The sequence below is a fragment of the Eretmochelys imbricata genome, chromosome 1 (assembly GCF_965152235.1).
Source record: "Eretmochelys imbricata isolate rEreImb1 chromosome 1, rEreImb1.hap1, whole genome shotgun sequence".
Lineage (NCBI taxonomy): Eukaryota > Metazoa > Chordata > Testudines > Cheloniidae > Eretmochelys > Eretmochelys imbricata.
In genome coordinates, this window is record NC_135572.1 from 78,322,917 (window position 1) to 78,343,614 (window position 20,698).

Consider the following 20,698-nt stretch of genomic DNA (forward strand, 5'->3'; position numbering starts at 1 on the left):
ATTTCCTGGTGTAGGAGATATGGTGGAGGGGTAGGGCCCTGTCTGAGATCCCTGAATGTGTAACAATAAAAGATTCATTGAGGCAGGGCTAGGATAGAACCATGGTGACTCTGAATTATGATTCCAGGATCAAGGGAGTACAGATGTGAGTTAAATCATATTATCCCACCCCCACCCTCAATCCTGCAACAAATGTTGCTTAGCTGCACACAATGATTTTTCCCATGTATTCATTTATTGTTGATGGTCCTTAACATTGGGATTGGAGAGGGAGGACAAGAGAAAAGATCATTCTGGGAGGGTTGAGGGATCCCTATAAGAATAGAAACATGAAAAACAAAATGAAAAAGTATCAGAGGGGAAGCCATATTAGTCTGTATCCACAAAAACAACGAGGAGTACTTGAGTTTTTTGCCCACAAAAGCTTATGCCCAAATAAATCTGTTAGATCTCTGACATATATGATGGCCTGGTATCAAAGATTTTATTTGCATGAGTTTGGGATGGCTTCACTACTCACAAGCGGTGAAGCACTAAGAAGGTTATGTAGAAGGGATTATGTCTTCCTACGTCTTTGTACGGTGCTTAGAACAATGGGGCATGTTATTGTTTATTTTATTATTGCTATAGCTATTTATTGTTTGCATTACAGCACTACCTCTTCAGAACTGAGCCCTTTTGTTCTAGGTGGTGTATACACATGCAAGTAATTTATAAGAAGAAAACACTAAGAAAAATGTAACTTTTTTTGTTAATTCTTCCACAATGATGCAAATAATTAAACATTTTATTTATGTTTCTGTAAGTATTTTGCAAGACCTAAAAAGACAAAACAAGATTAAAAATAAAGCTGCAGATTTAGAGACACAGGAAAAAACAAGTCTGCAAACTTCAGTGGCTGCTTTGATGAGTAGGCCTACCTTGCATTCATTTAAAATTATGGGCCAGTAGAGCTGCACTGATTTACATCAACTGAGGGTTTGGCCTGTTTCTTTAAGTGTAATATAGAAAACCTGCATTCAGTTCCCTAGTCTCTAAACCCCTGTCTACAATACAATAATCACTGGGCTAGGAAATTACTTTTAAATATGTTTTCAGTAGCATACTTGCCACCACCATGGACAGAATATTACATAATTAAAATGAATTTTAGGCAGTAACTTAATCTTGATAATGGATTTTCAGAACCATTCATACTTTTTGTATGGAGGTGGCAAATATATGCTAACTGAAAATTGCTGTTTTTTTTAATGGTTTCCTACTGGTGCATTTTGGGTAGTGTAAATCTAATACCTAGCTCTTAAAAAGCGCTTTTCATCAGTATATCGAAAAGCAAGATCTTTATAAAGGAGGGAAGCATCATTTTCCCCATTTTCCAGATTGGAAAACAGAGGTCTAGACAGATGAAGTGACTTGTCTGAGCTCACCTAGCAGAGCAGTAGCAGAATCAAGAAAAGAACCCAGTTCTCCTGAGACTATCCATGTTGCCTGTACACTGTGTAGCCAAGGATTAAACCTGGAGAAAATGGAAGGGTGCCTCTGCCAGTGGGGTGAATGAGAGAGCTGATCAAATCCAAAAGAAGTCATGTTCAGCCTTCTTAGGATAATAAACTGTTTGACATAATGTGGGGATTGGACATAAAAAGTAGGGTCCCAGAATAGGAAAAGACCTGAACAAAAGTCTGGATTCTTTGCATTGTGGGTTTTTTGTACCAGTCTACCACGGGTAACAACAAGTAAAATAATCTGAATTCTGCATTTTCTGAAAGACAAATCTGAATGTATTCTCAGAAAATCAATCCCTGCTCATATATCATAAAGTAGTACAACACTCTCATATTCAATCACCAGATCAGCTAACCTGTTGATACTGAATCCTTTACTCATTAGTTTGCTGTCTAAAGACATCAAGCACACACATTAATTAAAAAAAAAAGTTACTAAGAATTTTACTATACATCAATGCTCAACTCGAATATTTATTCTCTGTATTTATTTGTTGCCTATTTTTACCTACTGTGTGTCTTAGCCTGAAACAAAAGAAGTACACTCTTTTCACTCTTTGCAACTTTGTTAAATATATTTACCTTGTATGAAAGTGTGGGCCCCTTACTGAATGAGGGAGGCAACCTAGTGACAGAGGATGTGGAAAAAGCTAATGTACTCAATGCTTTCTTTGCCTCTGCTTTCACTAACAAGGTCAGCTCCCAGACTGCTACGCTGGGCATCACAAAATGGGGAAGAGATGGCCAGCCCTCTGTGGAGATAGAGGTGGTTAGGGACTATTTAGAAAAGCTGGACGTGCACAAGTCCATGGGGCCGGACGAGTTGCATCCGAGAGTGCTGAAGGAATTGGCGGCTGTGATTGCAGAGCCATTGGCCATTATCTTTGAAAACTCGTGGCGAACCGGGGAAGTCCCGGATGACTGGAAAAAGGCTAATGTAGTACCAATCTTTAAAAAAGGGAAGAAGGAGGATCCTGGGAACTACAGGCCAGTCAGCCTCACCTCAGTCCCTGGAAAAATCATGGAGCAGGTCCTCAAAGAATCAATCTTGAAGTACTTGCATGAGAGGAAAGTGATCAGGAACAGCCAGCATGGATTCACCAAGGGAAGGTCATGCCTGACTAATCTAATCGCCTTTTATCATGAGATTACTGGTTCTGTGGATGAAGGGAAAGCAGTGGATGTATTGTTTCTTGACTTTAGCAAAGCTTTTGACACGGTCTCCCACAGTATTCTTGTCAGCAAGTTAAGGAAGTATGGGCTGGATGAATGCACTATAGGGTGGGTAGAAAGCTGGCTAGATTGTCGGGCTCAACGGGTAGTGATCAATGGCTCCATGTCTAGTTGGCAGCCGGTGTCAAGTGGAGTGCCCCAGGGGTCGGTCCTGGGGCCGGTTTTGTTCAATATCTTCATAAATGATCTGGAGGATGGTGTGGATTGCACTCTCAGCAAATTTGCGGACGATACTAAACTGGGAGGAGTGGTAGATACGCTGGAGGGGAGGGATAGGATACAGAAGGACCTAGACAAATTGGAGGATTGGGCCAAAAGAAATCTGATGAGGTTCAATAAGGATAAGTGCAGGGTCCTGCACTTAGGACGGAAGAATCCAATGCACCGCTACAGACTAGGGACCGAATGGCTAGGCAGCAGTTCAGCGGAAAAGGACCTAGGGGTGACAGTGGACGAGAAGCTGGATATGAGTCAGCAGTGTGCCCTTGTTGCCAAGAAGGCCAATGGCATTTTGGGATGTATAAGTAGGGGCATAGCGAGCAGATTGAGGGACGTGATCGTCCCCCTCTATTCGACATTGGTGAGGCCTCATCTGGAGTACTGTGTCCAGTTTTGGGCCCCACACTACAAGAAGGATGTGGATAAATTGGAGAGAGTCCAGCGAAGGGCAACAAAAATGATTAGGGGTCTGGAACACATGACTTATGAGGAGAGGCTGAGGGAGCTGGGATTGTTTAGCCTGCAGAAGAGAAGAATGAGGGGGGATTTGATAGCTGCTTTCAACTACCTGAAAGGGGGTTCCAAAGAGGATGGCTCTAGACTGTTCTCAATGGTAGCAGATGACAGAACGAGGAGTAATGGTCTCAAGTTGCAGTGGGGGAGGTTTAGATTGGATATTAGGAGAAACTTTTTCACTAAGAGGGTGGTGAAACACTGGAATGCGTTGCCTAGGGAGGTGGTGGAATCTCCTTCCTTGGAAGTTTTTCAGGTCAGGCTTGACAAAGCCCTGGCTGGGATGATTTAACTGGGAATTGGTCCTGCTTCGAGCAGGGGGTTGGACTAGATGACCTTCAGGGGTCCCTTCCAACCCTGATATTCTATGATTCTATGATTCTATGATTATAGAAATATTTTTTTTCTGTTTTATTAAGTGTAGGAGGCTCCAAACTCAAAAATACCATGTTTCACATAACTGCACACTCAAATAATTCATGTGCAAGTAATAACACTTAGCTCTTATATAAAACACTTTTCATCCATAGATTTCAACACATGTCTCAAAGGAGGGTAAGTATCATCATTCCCACTTTACAGATTGGATAACTGAGGCACAATAGTGAAATGAGCTGCCCAAGGTCATATAACAGATCAGTGGTAGTCCCAGAAGTAGAATCCAGATTTCCTGACTCCTAAACCTGGACCCAGTCTTCTGGATTATGCTGCTTCTTAAAAGCATTTTAACCAACATCCTCTCAGTACAACATCTGTGGATTATAGTGAAAGAAGGCATCCTCCCCCACAAATCGTGGACTGGCAATGGAGCTGCTCCATAGCCACTATTCCAGTGTAAAGATAGAAGTAGTTTCTGCTATGCATATGCAGGGGAAAGGACAGGAGGAGATGCATAGCAGTGTATACCCTGGCAGAGAAACTGCCTGGCTTTTGCCCTTTTGTATTTCTACTGACCAACTGTGTGTTGATGCACAATGAGGGGGCTGGCCATAAGCCGGAACTCCTGCCTCTTGGGCCTTCCCATGAATGTGCGCAGGATTTTCCCCTTTTTGTCAAAGACCTCTGCTTCCACTTTTTTATGTCTAGTGTGATGGGGCAAGGCCAGATGGCTATAGGAAAGTAGTGAGAAACAGGTATGTTAGCCCCCCGCTAAACAAATCTCTGTTACCATGGTAACCAAATGGCCATTGTTCCAGGTTAATCAAGACACCTGGGGCCAATTAAGATCCTTCCGGAAAGCAGTGGAGACAGCTAGGTTGATTGGGATACCTGAAGCCAATCAGGGGCTGGCTGAAACTAGTTGAAAGCCTCCCATTTACACAGGTGGGGGGGCGGGGGTGTGTGTGTCAGGAGCTGTAGAAGCGAGCCATGCTGCTGGAGAAACAGAGCAGTACAAACCTTATCAGGCACAACAAAGGAGGACCTGAGGTAAGGGTGACAAAGATATTGAGGAAGTGGGGGGCTGCTGTGGGGAAGTGGCCCAGGGAATCGTACTTGTCCTGTTTCCAGAAAGTCAGCTACCAAGAGCTGCTACTATCAGGGTCCCTGGAGCCTGGAGTAGAGGGCGGGCCCAGGGTCCCCCCTCCCCGACTAATCACTGAAACTGGGAGACAACATAGACTGTGTGAGGGAGGATAACTCTTCCTCACCTCCCTTGCTGGCTTATGATGAAAATGGCTCAGTAGGCTGTGAGCCTTGCCTCTAGAGAGAGAAGGGCTATGTGGAGGGTCACAGTGAGCCTCTGGGGCTAGCATAATCTGCCAGGAAGTGCGGGACCCACTGAGACAAGGTTGGAGCTTTGTCACACTAGCCATGTCTGTGTGTATATTTATACAGCTATATACCTGCATTACAGATGCAAGGTTTAGAGGCAGATCTGAATTCCCTTGGGGTGTTCAGATATAGAGTTTTAGTCTGATCACCTGCCACTCCCCTAGGTGTTTACTAGTAGAGTAAAAACTAAGATAACCCTTATTAGTGAGATGAGATAATAAATTAATAGATTTCCTACATTTCAAAAGGCAAGCCAAAGCCTGAAGTCCCATTAACTTCAGTGAGACTAGTTACAGAAGTAGCACTGCTATAGACTTTGGTGATGAAAATACAATTAATTTTCTCTGTATTTGCAGTGGATGGTGCATTAGTAAAAGAAACGTGATGAAAGATTATATGTGGAGGTTTGTTGCTGTGCATACAAAGTACAGCTGGAATGAGCATAATAAAGCTGTACTTTCCTGCACTGCCATTTTGCTGCTGCATGTGATGCATAACCATGTTGCTGCAAAAATTCCATCTGTTGACCACAGGATCACTGCATGTGTGGGCAAAAAAAAACAAAAAAAAGTCTCTCATCTCAAACACTCCTTGTCTCCATGTTATATGCTAGTGTAAATCTTGAATAATGTTAGAATTAGACTATACTGTACACACAATAGGCATCCTGAATACTGCATAGAAAATCTGCAGAAAATTTGGTAATGCCCTTTTAAGTCTATTCTTTGAAGATAATACATCAGCAGAAATGAGCTTATTTGTTTAAAAAAAAAAGATTTTTGTGAATACCTTTGCCATTAGCCATATTTTAAATAGCTTAAGATGTCATTTCTATCTTGACACTCTAGCAGTTTAAAGTAAATATTTATTAAAGAAGTTTTTGTCTGTTTAGTAAATGAGATAAACTTAAACAGTAAAATACATCTCATTAGTCAGTAAAAAACCTGGCATTTAAGATGAATGACTTTAAAAATACTAATGTCACTTTCATCTAAGTCTCTGTTATGGTTTCATATACAATCTATATTTTCATGTACTGGATCTGACAGTTTCTAAAATCATTTGACTGTTGTGGTTCCTTTAAAACCTAAATTACTACAAAGTTTCAGTGTATTAGTTGATTCAAATAATCTTACGAACTGATTACTCTAAAATGGCTGTATCAATTTAGACAAATCTGTCTCCATCTCCGAAAGCTGATCTATAGAAAGGCCTACCTGGATGTTAGTCAGAAGGGTCTCTATGGAGGACAATCCATCAGGGAACAGAAAAGGAGATGGAAAACCTGGAGGTAGTGGTTGCCCATGCCCAGTTAGAGAAAGTTTGTCAAGGCTGTCTCTTGCGGTTGGTGTGGAGAGCGGGGTCTCATCTGTATGTGATTGAAACAAAAATATAGAACAAGTTACGCTTGTCTGTTTTTATTAGACCTCAGTAATGGCTTCCCTAGTGGTTTCCAGAACATTTATTGCAAATTGGTTCCTGCTATCAGGAGAAAATGCTTTCTGCTGAATTTTCTTTAATGAAAAAGCTGTGGAGATACAACAAGATAACATTAATGAGTAACTTTATAAGCCTTTTAAATGCAGTCTCTAATGAGACTGAGTTTACAGTGCCATAGAATCTTTTTAAAACAAATATTATCTCACATATACTTATGATAATATATTCAGGCTGACTTTATAGGCACCTTCCAAATTATCTCATTTTAGTTTGTGTTCTATTTGGATTGACAATAACATATTTTCAAGCATGACATATATTTTGTATACGAGTAGCATTTGAATACAGGCAGCCTCCCCATACTGTTAATTCTTCTTCCTCATGACATATTCATATGTGACTTTAAAGATCCTGCAAAACAGGGCAAAACTACAATCCTTCACGCAGGGAAAGTACACTTGATTCCTACAATTCAAACTTGCTCTAAACAATAACTGAAATTAAGAGTATGTTTACAATCATTGGCCTTATTTTTTTAAACATGGACATCTTTTAATGATTAGTGCTGGACTCCTGAGTAGAATCTTTGTAATAATGAGAACTGATTACTTGTGACATCACAATGGGAAAAACTGTCACAGCTAGAAGACTTTTACGATTAAATTTTTTCTGATAATCTGTGAGTCAATAAAACAGGAACAGATGCAAAAACAGTATTTTACAGGAACTTCAATAGTCAAATATTCTTTCACAATTTGGAAATGTTATATTCTACTGTTGATACGTTATAGATATTGGGCCAATTTTATGACACCAAGCATTTATCTTGCCCCCTAGGAGAAAAAAATCTATCTATATAAATTATACTTACTAACGGCTTGATTATACCCTATTGAAAATCCTCATACAAATTAACCGAAACATATTGAGGAATCTCTATACCAGTGGTGGGCAACCTGTGGCCCACTTCCCACAGTTCCCATTGGCTGGGAACGGTGAACCATAGCCTCTGGGAACTGTGGGCGGCCATGCTTGCGGACAGGCAATGTAAACACTGTCTCGCGGCCCGCCAGTGGATTACCCGGATGGGCCACAGATTTCCCACCACCGCTCTATACTACATAAGGGCAAAGGAACTTACTCCTGATACTGACTTTTTGCAGATCTTTGCATAATAATCTGACTGTGGAAGGGTTTATCAGATCTGCCCTTCATATAAAGATCAATATATGTGCATTTTCCCTTGTGTTGTACTTAAATTTAGTTTCAAGACAGCAGAGTCATTTTTTTCACCACTCAACAAGTACTAGCATATGCATTGGGAATTGAATTGCATAAAGTTCTGATACTCATTATGTCTATAATGATTTGGTGAAGAAGTGGGGACTTTATTTTCTTATGTACACATAATGAAGAACTAAATGGCAATATTACAATAGAAAGCCTTGGGGCAAATCAACAAAGTAAGAATTTGTTCCTTGTTTTCCCCCTTGCTCCAGAAAAAAAATAATCTGTGTCAACCTTTATCAGGTGCAGATTTCTTTCTATCTCCATACCAGTTCAGATGTGCCAGCCAGAACTTTGAGGGGGTGGAGACAAGGTTTCACCCATTATATGCCCCTGCATACTCTCTCCTGCCTAGCCACGCAGAGTAGGAATTAGTGGTCATATGGAGATTGCTCTCCCTGCTGTGCATCATAATGGAAGCAGCCTACATATGGGAATAAGAGGGAGCCTTATGCCTTCACTCCCTGTGCAAATGCATGGAGCAAATTATATCTTCCCTATACAGCATCATCGTACATCCTGCACGATGTGATTGTGTATGACATATTGGTGATGGCCAAAAGGAAAGCTTTCAACAGTAGTCATACAAGATTTTGTAACTGATCAATATTTCTATGTGTTTTCCAAGCACGTCACAGACAGGTATGAAAAGCTAGCTGCAGATTTTTGAATTGTTACCCATACAACTCCTACAGAACTAAAGTTGGCTCTGTAGCAGATGCTCTGTGGCTGTATGCTTCCCCTCACCTCCCTTCTTTTTTCTCCTTCCACCACCCCACACATCTTCTTCGCTACTTGGTGGGAACTGCATTGAGGGCTTGGCCCTAAATCTGGAAAATTTCTATTGGCCACCACCTTTACTATATTCTAGAAATAGTCATCACTTCATTAGAAAAAATAAATGCTAGACATTGCAGCTGAATCCAGTGCTGTAAGAATTTATGGAGCAGTGACCACACACAGGTCAATTTTTCTCCGCAAATTCCTTCTAGTTATGAGCAATTATTACAGCATATTTGTTCCAAATTCCTGTCTGAATAGATAATTAAATTTGTTAATTGAAAAAAAAATCAAAAAGCGTCTGTACAATATATTGATAAAGGCTAATCAAAGTCTCATACAAGCACAAGTTTTCAGAACCACTTATTTTTTACTTGTATTGCTGTAGAAATTCTTTTTCAGTTGCAAACTTGGGCTTTGACAAATGAATATTACACTGCCAAAATAATTTACAAAACTCTCAGCATTTGTTTAATCCTAATTTAAACTGCGTATTATTTATATACAATTCATATATACTTTTTTTATTTTTTAATCAGTTCACTCTGTTTTAAGGGTAAAGTCTTGCTCATGTGAGCAGTCCCACCAAGGTCACTGGGACTACCTGCATAATATGCCAAGGAAGATCTGGCCCTAACTATTCCTGCTCCTCCCCAAAACTGTGCAGCACAATAAATAAAATAACTTTTTTTTAAAAAAAAGGATACAATGTAGAATGTTTCTACCCACGTCAGGAAGATGGGCCAGGAACCTTTTATACTATCTGAAAACTGTATGGACTCTAATTAATAGTTTTGATTCTAGATATGTACAAACATATTAAAACAGTATGCACAAATGATCCACTGAAAGTCTTAGGCCCTGATCCTGCTGGAATATATAGTATTCCGTACAAATGCAGACTCCCCTGCCCCTACATAGGCATCACTGGAGGATCCATATCCAAGGCCAGAGATTGTAACTTCTCTGTAATGTTATTACATTGCTAACCAAAACATAATGAATAATAGTTTTTATATATTTTAAAGCTCTCTGTAATGTGCGTGGTCATAGCAAGATGAGTTTGCAAAGGTTTCTTAGAATTGTTAGGCAGTTTCCCAATATTCAAAATACTCAAAGATTTACAACTACATGGAATGTATTAGTTCTCAGTAATGTCCAAGCACCAACTTTCTAATAAATAACAATATCGGTTTTACAGTGCAAGGTAGGACTAGAGAGCTGAACTCACTATGAACTTATTTTAATGAAACTTTAACTGAGGGGGAAAAAACAGACTAATGTGACTTTGTTTTCTTGATGTCCCATGTGAAATAAACTTTCAGTGTGAGTATGTCTGAAATAGAGCAAATGTACATACTATACACAGGAAGCATGGATATTTGTGGATGTGAGATAAGCGATGATTGAGAGAATCTTGAAAAAAATGTGTTTTTAAGCAAAACCACAATGTAAACATTAGCCAATTAAAACATAACCGCATCTCTTAGTAGCAAAATAATATGACCCCTGCTATTAAAGTATTTAAAAAATCGTTTAGTCCTGCAGGCCCTCTCATCACAATGCAATGATGTAACCTTGTTTCTCAAAAATCATTAACCCACCATCTTAAAGTGGACGTATACTCTTCCGCTGACAGCTATGTGATGGAAAATAAGGAAACGATTTTGCAAACAGGTGCAAAGGACTATAAGTGCCCCTCAATCCACCATCTGGGGAATGTCCCCAACACAAGAATGCCTTTGCAAGAGCCAGACATCTGCTTTTCTGGTCTGCACCCACCAGAGAAGTTCTGGGGTGGGCCAGGCATTGCATCAGGGGCAGAAGGAAAAGTGGAGCAATCTGGAACCCCCCAAGATTCTGAGTTGCTTCAATGACCCCTTTAGGGTCCACGGCCACAGCGGGGCAAATTAGAGTAGCCCTCAGGCTTGTGCTAAGAACTGAACCAGTATAAATCAGCACATGAATAGAGATAGCACAAGCTACTTCTTCCTGTGGGCCTGCACAGGGAATCTGGCCACTGATATAAAAGCCTACACCACTGTAGGCTCACTTCATTCACCCACTTAATATGAGTAACTAACATCACCTGTTTTTAAAATATCTGTACACACACATTTTTAAGAGACATTTTTTTCTTGTTTAATCACTTTTTCTATGTTTTGAAAATTCACGTGGTTTTGTTCAAATCAGTTTTTAATCTGACAACAACAGCCGGTTTGGGCCAAATATAACAATCAGCATTTTGTACTGCATTTGGTTTACTGCCATTCTGCTTTACTTTCTCTCACCAATTAGCACAGAAACATTCATCCAGGAAGCTGTGATATTTATTCAAATAATAAGAGATAAATAGTGGCGGTTACTCTCTTGTTTGTATCCTTAAAAGCAAGCGTGGCAACTTCAGCATTGTCACAAAATTAGACAACCTTGAAATGGTCAGACTTTGAGAGTGAGAGATATAATCAACTACATAAAATATCATACTGGGCATTGCATTTGCATAATCACTTACTTTTAATGCTTTTCTGTTCCACAATGAAATGTTTAAAACTTAACTGTTCTTTATTACGATTGCCATGATACGGCTCAGCTTAATTGCTGAGGCAGGGATCATTCTTTCAAAATATAAATCTGCTTTTTGTGTTTTTGCATAATAATGTATCCTGTTTTATTTAGTATGGTTTTCTGTGTACATGTTAGGTTTCACTACAGATGGATACAAGCTGCAAACTTTGGTTCTGGATCCAAATCTGAACTTTCCGAACATTAGACATGCTCAGATCTAGAGATTTAATTTCAGCCTTTCTCTTCAAATTGTGGAATCTGTTTTAATTAATTAGCTTGTATGTATTACTTTATAGTCTCAAAAAACCTGGTGGCTCCAACTGATCCACCAAAATGGTGTCTACCCAAGACAGAAATGTTCCTGACCATAACACTTTCCTCAGAAGGCAATCTCTGATTGTCTGCTCTCCAAAACCTTGTCTTTGGTAAAATCATAGACAGTCAGAATCAGCACTTCACTCAGGTGACCATGGGAACAGGGTAAAGCAATATAGGAGGATAAGAATGGTGGTGTTACCTCTGGCTGAACATTGTGCCTTCTGTCAGTTTTGATCTACTGATCTGCCCCTGTATCCAAACATCATAAATAAATTTACATTCTCGTCTCACTGTCTCAGCTAGGCACAGCTGACCAGAAATGCCAAATATTTTGAAACAAACAGGAGGCTGCATGAAAACTCACAAATGTGATATCTCCTAGAAAAATGGGAAGACGAGCAATTATACAACTGATGCATTGACTCACTGCTTTTTGTTACTGTAACTTTTCTAACAGGTTGGCCTACTTTTACTATTAGCTGCTTCTTTATGAATGTGCAAGTTACAACCTGAGGGGAACATGCTGCCCACAAAAATCTATTTCTTGGACTGCCGTGCTTACTTGAGGGCTTACTGAATTGGAACTCACCGGTCATGGAATGCAAATACAAATAGAAAAGAAGACATTGAAAGAACCACAGAAACCATGAATATATTTTCGAGATGGCATGTTGCATATTGTGACTTGATTCTCCTCTGCTTTATACCTTGGGCTGTCCTCTGCACTTGCACAAAGTAGGTGCTAGGTGCTCTACCAAATAAGAATTCTTCACTAATTGACACCAAGGACAGCATTTTGCATATACTTTGCACACGTATAAATACCTACAAAAGGAGAGAAGACGTTGAGAATTTAGCCCTATCTGTCCATTCTAGAAACAGTATTATAGGTAGCCTGGTGGCACTGCCTACTAAGGTTTCCCAACACTTCCCATTTTAAGTCCCTGTTTTCAGTTGCTTAGAACCTTGCCATACTTTAACAGTACAGGCTGAAATTTTCCAGATGTCTACCATAGGATGACTGTTTTGGGAAAATTTCAGCCAAAATCAATTGGCCATTTCTAATAATGAGACTAGGGGGAGATACATTGTTTTATCCATTTTAAAATATCCTGAAAATCTTTTTAAAAAAAACAAAAACAGTCCTAGATACATAGATTCCAAGGCCTGAAAGGACCATTGGGATCATTGAATCTGATCTCCTGTATAGCACAGGCCATAGAACATCTCCAAAATAATTCCTAGAACAGATCTTTTAGAAAATCATCCAATCTTGATTTTAAAATTTCCAGTGATGGAGACTCCACCACGACCATAACGTCCTCACCCTTTGGATCAGGGACTTGAAATTTGGCAGAGGGGTGGCCTTTGTATCAGGATTGTGGCTTTTGCTGTTTTTGTAAAAATGAGCCAAAATATGGCCAAGTTGTAGGACTCTGAAAAATTACACTTCGCACATGCTTAGTAGAAACTGTGAGTTGTCAACTAGAATCTCAGAACTTTCTGTGCTCACTGAGCATGCTTGACTTTCTCTCGGTTTCTAGTACCAACCAGACTACACATGTACCATCATCACAGAGCAACTGAGCATGCTCCAGCCTAGGGCTATGTGGGCAAAGCCAGATTTTCTCATAAATGCTGCTCTGGGCTGGAGTGAGTCTGGACACTGAGAGCAGGGAGCATGCCTTTCAGGTGCTCTCAGTGACCACCTCCCCACCCCCTCCTGGCACCTAGGCAGCATGGAGGAGGAAGCTGTCTGATTTGTAGGCAGAAGGGATAAAAGCTGGAGTAGGAGAGGGAAAGGAGTAGGTTGAGACAAGAATTCTGGTGACACGGGGACTGGAATGTGTATGTGGGGGAGAAAAACTGGGATTGGCTGGACAAGGAGACTGGACTGGGAGCTGTAGGGGAAGGGAGGCTGGGACTGGTTGGGCAAGAAGACAGGCTCTGAGACAGTGAGTGAAAAGGATGGGTGGGAGCTAGTTGGCTGAGGGGGAACACTTTGATAGAATGAGGAACTGGGGGAGACTAGAACTGGCTTGACAAGGAGATGGGGACTGCAGACCAGTTTGTGTAGGAAGGATGAGGGTAAGGCAGGGGACAGATCTGACAGGGATCTGGGGCCTAGAGGGAGTATTGGTACTGGCTGGATAGATACTGAGACAAGGACCTAGGAGGAGGGAATACACCTTACCTCAAAGGGGTATTGTGAAGATAAATTGATTAAAGTCTGTGAAGCACTTATATACTATAGTGATAAAACCCAGAAGGAAATTAATAATTCTATCTTCAGAGAGGTATGAATAGTGTGCAGTAAATAACATAGAACAACAGAAAAAATTATTGAATAGACACTCATTAAGTGAGCACCATCCATCGTGTGCACTAAATGTGGCTAGAGACCTGTGGAAAAAACAGTATATGACGATGTAATTAAAGACTGTATCATAATGCATACTCATAAGAGTGGCAAATTTAAGGTTGCACAGGCATTAATTCTGGCATCACCAAACTTCTGAGTGCTTGACTTTGCAATCTTAATAATGCTTTTGTTTTTAATGGAGTTTTTTGTATGTAATTATTATTGTGCTATAAGAATTCTACTTGAACATCACTGACATTTTGTAGACAACAAGCTCAGGCGATATAAATTATTCTTCACAGTGAATATGTTTTTGTTTTGCTAAAGGACTGCTGGTCTTCTAATAATAACATCATTACAAACAAATAGTAGGGATTGGCAAAATGCATCTGAAAAGATGAAATGTAATTAGTGGTGGTGATCCAGCTGTGAGGATTTCTTCAGGCTTTATGTCTACAAAGAAGTTGAATTTATTCTTCATTTTACATGGCCCAAAAAAGGCCTTGTAGTCAAACATAATTTATACAATTTTCCATTTCAAAAACAAGATTTTAATAAACTCTATTTCTGACTAGACCTGGGCTGGATAATATTTACTGAATAATGTATTGTATGAATTTCAACAATTTTAAAATAAATGATCACACTTGTATGTCTATTAATTTTTGTCCAGTGCTAATACTGAAATGCCAGTTTTGTTCCTAGCTTGTATTATTTTATTATATTATATAATTCAGAAAACAAAAATGCAATGGCTTATCTATCCATATAATAAAAACCACTCTGTGTGCATTTATAATTCTATACAAAAATGGTTCAAGTATAGAATATGTACATATTTTATGACAAAATAGTCAGCAATCTGATGGTCAACAATAGTTCCAAGAGATACCACTGCATAGATTTTATAATCACACAGTTCAAATATCTTAGCCACAACACAGTAACACATAATAATTAATTCTTAAAGAAGAAAAATTCCTGTAAAAGTATTTTGAAATAAATGTTAACATTTGAAATTTGTGTGTTAATGTAAGTGGCTTTAGAACAAACTAATAAATTAAACAGTAATATGTTACCAGGACCAGATGCTATTCACCCAAAAGTTCTGAAGGAATTCAAATATGAAACTGCAATACTATTAAAATGTAGAATTTAACCTATCACTGAAATCAGCTTCTGCACCAGATGACTGGAAGGAAGATAACAGAATGCTAATTTTTAAAAAGGGCTCCAAAGGAGACCCTAGCAATTACAGGCCAGTGAACCCTAACTTCGGTAGCTGGCAAATTGGTAGAGACTATAGTAAAGAACATAATTATCAGATGAACACGTTATGCTCACCATAGCTTTTGTAAAGGGAAGTCGTGCCTCACCAATCTATTAGCATTCTCTGAGGAGTCAATAGGCATGTGGATAAGGGTGATCCAGTCAAATGCATCTGATGAAGTAAGCTGTAGCTCACGAAAGCTTATGCTCAAATAAATTTGTTAGTCTCTAAGGTGCCACAAGTACTCCTTTTCTTTTTCCAGTCGATACAGCATATTTGGATTTTCAGAAAGCCTTTGACAAATTTCCAAAGCTTCTTAAGGAAACTAAGTAGCCATGGTCCTCTCATGGAACAGTAACTGATTGAAACATAGGCAACACAATGTAAGAGTAAATGGTCAGTTTTCACAATGGAGAACAGTGAAAAGCAGGGTCCCACAAGGTTCTGTACTGGGACCTGTGCTGTTCAACGTATTCATTAATCATCTGTAAAAGAGGGTGAACAGGTGGAAAAGTTTGCAGATAATACAAAATTATTTAAGACAGTTAAGTCCAAAGTGGACTGCAAAGAGTTACAAAGGGATCTCACAAAGCTGGGTGACTGGACAACAAAATGGCAGATGAAATTCCACATTGATAAGTACAAAGTAATGCACTCTGGAAAAAAAATAATCCCAACTAGATGTATACAATAATGGGTTATAAATTAGCTGTTATCACCCAAGGAAGGGATCTTGGAATCATCGTAGTTCTCTGGAAACTGCTAAACACTGTGCAGCAATAGTCAAAAAGGCCAACAGTATGTTAGGAACTATAAGGAAAGGGACAGAAAATATCAAAATGCTATTATATAAATCCCTGATGCACCCACACCTTGAACACTGTGTCCAGCTCTGGTCATCCCATCTCAAAAAGGGTTTAGTGGAACTGAAAAAAGGTTCAAAGAAGGGCAATAAAGATAATCAAGAGTATGGAATGGCTTCTATATGAAGAGGAACTAAAAAGATTAGGACTGTTCATCTTAGGAAAAAAAACAAACACAGGGGGGTATGATAGAGGTTTATAGAATCATGAATGGTGTGGAAAGAGTGAACAGAAAAATGTTATTTTCCCAGAATACAAAAACCAGGGGGTACCCTATGAAATTAACAGGCAGCAGGTTTAATACAAACAAGAGGAAGTAGTTTTTTCACACTGCACAACTAACCTATGGAATTCATTGCCAGAGGCTATTGTGATGGCCAAGAGTATGCATGGAAAAAAGAACTGGATACGTTAATGGAGGATAGGTTCATCAATGGATATTAGTCAAGAAGGTCAGGGATGCAGTCCCATGTTTGAGCAACTTTAAACCTCTGACTACTAGAAGCTGGGAGTGGAAGACAGAGGTGGATCACTCCATATTTCTCTGTTCTGTACTTTCCCCTGAAGCTGTGGGATGGACCACTGTCAGATACAAGACACTGGACAATATGGACCATGATCTAACCCAGTAAGGTGGCTCTATTGTTCTTATTTTTTTGTTATATTTGCTTGACAATACATTAATATAAATGCAAGGCTCTAGGCAAGGATTTCACTTCATCTTAAATCCTAGAACTGCAAGCGGTGGGAACTGAACCCAGTAGTTACTGAACTCTTCTTATACTAGCCGTCTTCAGGTTCAGATTAATAGCAACACTATTTGGGTTATTCAGGAGAAAAAAAGTTTGTTATTAGCACAGCTGTTACATGTGCTAATTTGGCTGAAGTCCTGAGTGTTCTGATTAGTGCTCTGCTAGCCCTGTCTAGTCTGTCAGGCAAAGCTAACTGAGTGCTGAGCAGAATGCTCTCCCCTTTGGAGCACTTGACACCAACTCATTTGGATGGAACATTAACTATGCATGTAAGTGTTTGCAGAATGAGTGGCCAAGCCAACATAGTATGAGCATGAATTAACTTCCTGAGCTCCAGCAAACTTTAGACTGCTGCTGGGTCCCAAAGTCTGTATCATGTATTTTTTATAGAACTAACTTAAAAACCACATTTCCAAAGTAATAAAGATAAATGTACACAATACTTCTGTACTTGCAGAGGTACTAGGCAAGAAAAATACCCAAAGCAAGCATATTTATTTTTGTGGCTGCGCATTCCGTCCCTCATTTTAGCTTTATTTGTACAATGACTTGAAAATGCAGAGATAAAACACACAAAATATTAAACAGCTTTTGCCAAATTTTATTGTGCAATACCAAGTGCAACTAGGATTTCTTTTAGGTTTAATTAACCTCCAGACATGCCTCATGAAGTTTAAAGAAACTTGCATTTTTTTTAAAATTTAGAGTAATATTACAAATAAAATGGTGTTTATGTCATTGTCATCATAAAAAAGAGTAATTTTTTCCCAAGCATAACCTTGGTGGGAAGGGAATTCTTGACTAGCACAGCTGGTATCTTGCAACTCTCAGATGATGAAGACATAATGCTAATACCTAAAACACTACTGCATTCAAGTTTCTTTTTTTTTTAAATTCTGTTTCCGAACCTGTTCATTCATTCTCCATGGAAAAAATCAAGTTGACACCATCAGAATTTGTAAAATTGGTGGGTACCAGCCAATAGAAGATTTACAGCTTAGCTTGTTATATTTAAAGAAAACTGTCATGTGACCATTATGTCACTTATTGAAACATAACAGAAAGATGGTTGGTTTTAGATAAATATATAGAATGGTAAACAATCCCTCATTTAGCAGACCGAGAGCATATTTCAAAACATATAAGCTCTTATTCTAAGAAACTAGTATTTCTCTACATTATTGCTACAGCCATGAATATCAGGATGAAACCAAGTCTTGATAACCAAAATCTTGATCTTGACCATATCTATCGTTATCAGTACACATTCTTTATTTTTAAATCTTACGGGTCAGGTTCATCATTGCTGTATATGGTGTTATAAGTGGATCAGAAATCAGTGGGACTTGTATGTAACCTGAACGCATTTGGCTTTCAGTAGATATACAGAAGGAGTGTAACTTACACAGCAAGCATGTGGAAACCTGTATAAAACAATGCAAATTACAGTCCTTCCCATACTTCTGTTTTCTAACCTGTATGTAAATTATACTGCCATTTCTGTCACTGCTGCATTTAGCCTGTGAGTAACTGTACCTGCTTATATCTGTACTATATTATAATATCCTGGAATTGTGTCTTGTTCCTTTGCTAAATAAGTCATTAATGTCAGATTTGCTGCAGATGTCTTTCCATTAATTTGTGCCAATTTTCTTATTTGGCAAATTCTTTTTCCCTTTATTTAAGCCATTCCATAGGTAGCATACAAATATAATTTAATGGGAACAATAAGCAAAATTATATATCCCCAGGTATCCCCAAAAGAGCATTCAAATGGGAACTGATGTCTAATAATTTGTGCATGTGAAACTGAGGCATAGCCACAGTGGGACTTGAAAGCTCTTTACAGCTTTGGTACCACACAGGTAGTTGCAGTCTAAACTAATTCATACTAATTGCTAGCAAGCTTCACCTTAACCTGGACAGATGACTGTATATTTAGGGATAATAACTTTATTCAGTATCCAGACAACATATCAGTTCTCAGCCTAGCCTTGATCAGAGAATGATGGTTGCATTAAGCAGTGACTCAAATGACTAAGATGAAAAACTTACATTTATTTTCCTAGATTTGAGTGGGGCCACAGTGTCACTGATGGTGCTTTAACTAGTTACAATAAATAGTTACAAAGGCTAGTGCTTTAACTAGTTATAATAAATCTAAAAAGGTTCAGAGTCTGAGTCCAAGTCCAAGTCCAAGTCTGAGTACTTCTCCAAAATGTGTGCAACTATTTGCAGTTCATCTCTATCCCCGCCACACTTTTCTCCACCTCACTTCTTCCTCTCTGCACAGTTCTCCTGAGCATTCTCTTACCTCTCCAATCCCTTTTTCTGTCCCACAACATAGCCTCTCTAATCCTAAAGAGATCTCCTGATTCTAAATTCCATTTCCCTGACCTCCGCACATTTCTTGATCTTCCAAAATATGGGAGATAGCGGCCATTAGACCAGAGACGAACCAAACTGATGAAATCCTGATGTGGATTTAATAAGAGATTAGGGAGTCTAGGAAGAAGGGGAGGAAACTTATGTAAATCTAAAGAAGGGAAAATTATAGTTTTGATTTAGAATTAGTCTGGTTTACCGATCCCTGCCTTTAACAGTTTAGCTTTGCAGCTTCAGAATAAATTCTATGGGCCTGATTTTCCAGAGCCTTGCAATTTGTGTAGTCATCTATATGTGTGCAACCTTACTGTAAAACACTACCAAATCAGAGACGGCAGTGGAGAATCAGACCCTATATACACATTTTAAGATTTATGTTCACATTTTGTGATGCTGCTGGTAGGATCGTGGAATAGACTGTAGATTTTTTTATTTATTTTTAAGGACACAGTGTATACATTTCAGTGTAAGTAAATCTGGGATAGGTGACATTTTACCCAGTCATGAATTGTTTTCCTATTTTAGAGGTAAACAACAAAAAACTTTAATGGTCCTGATCTCCCATATGCTGGTGTAAACTAGTAATATCTCAATTCAATGGAGTTACAGCCACGTAAAATCAGCATAAGAGAGATCACAGTCAGATTCAATATTTTTCTTTTTTATCGTTCTTTTCCTCCAGAAATGTAGGTGCGAAAACTTTCTAGCAAAATCCTCAAAGGCATGTGTTCTAGTTTGCCTTTTTTTCCTCATAGGAATCCTGTTGTCTGGCTACGCTGAAAGGACAGGAGACATTTGACATGTGTTTAATCAGGCTGCAACTTTATTATTAGATGTCTGGGACTACCTGGCAGATAACAGTGTACAGTGCAGGTAACCCCATATTCATTCCATAGTTACCAGCTCCCCCTCTTTTTCTCTCCAGGCCCTCCAACAAATCCATTGCCGGGACCTTACCATCCACCACCATCCCTTGTAGGAGGGTTAAGGTAGGCTATAAGAATGGGGGGTTGGCTCCTTGCCTTACCAATCATAGGAGTCCCCAGCCACCCCCACCCCCCAATCATTCCTTTAATGAACACATCTTTTTAAGTCCTTTTCCAAGCTATTTATTCAGTTACTGTATACCTTTCCTATGGAGTACCTGCACTGGACATCCACCCTACACTTAAATAATGAGTTGCAACATATGGTCTACCACCTGTCATGCCATGCATAAACAGAGCCCTTCCTGAAACCTGCTGTGGGGAAGGCGAAAAAACCTCAGCTGCACCCAGGTCAATATGGTGTAAGGGGAAAATTCCTTCCCATCCCCCCTAAGAAACTGGAGGCTAGCATAATGCCCACACACACACAGCAGGTGTTGACCATGGCTGGTATTTTACCACCTAAAAGGGAGGGAGGGTGAGTCCATGTAAAAACGAAGGCTC

At 39.3% G+C, this 20,698-nt stretch overlaps 1 protein-coding gene across 1 annotated transcript in view; it reads right to left on the reverse strand.

Moving 5' to 3' along the window:
* Positions 1-20,698, reverse strand: part of DACH1 (dachshund family transcription factor 1) — a 426,532-nt gene that overhangs the window by 18,157 nt on the left and 387,677 nt on the right. The window contains exon 7 of the mRNA XM_077806900.1: positions 6,461-6,612. Coding sequence (XP_077663026.1) covers positions 6,461-6,612 — 152 coding nt within the window. The remainder of the gene's footprint in view (positions 1-6,460; positions 6,613-20,698) is intronic.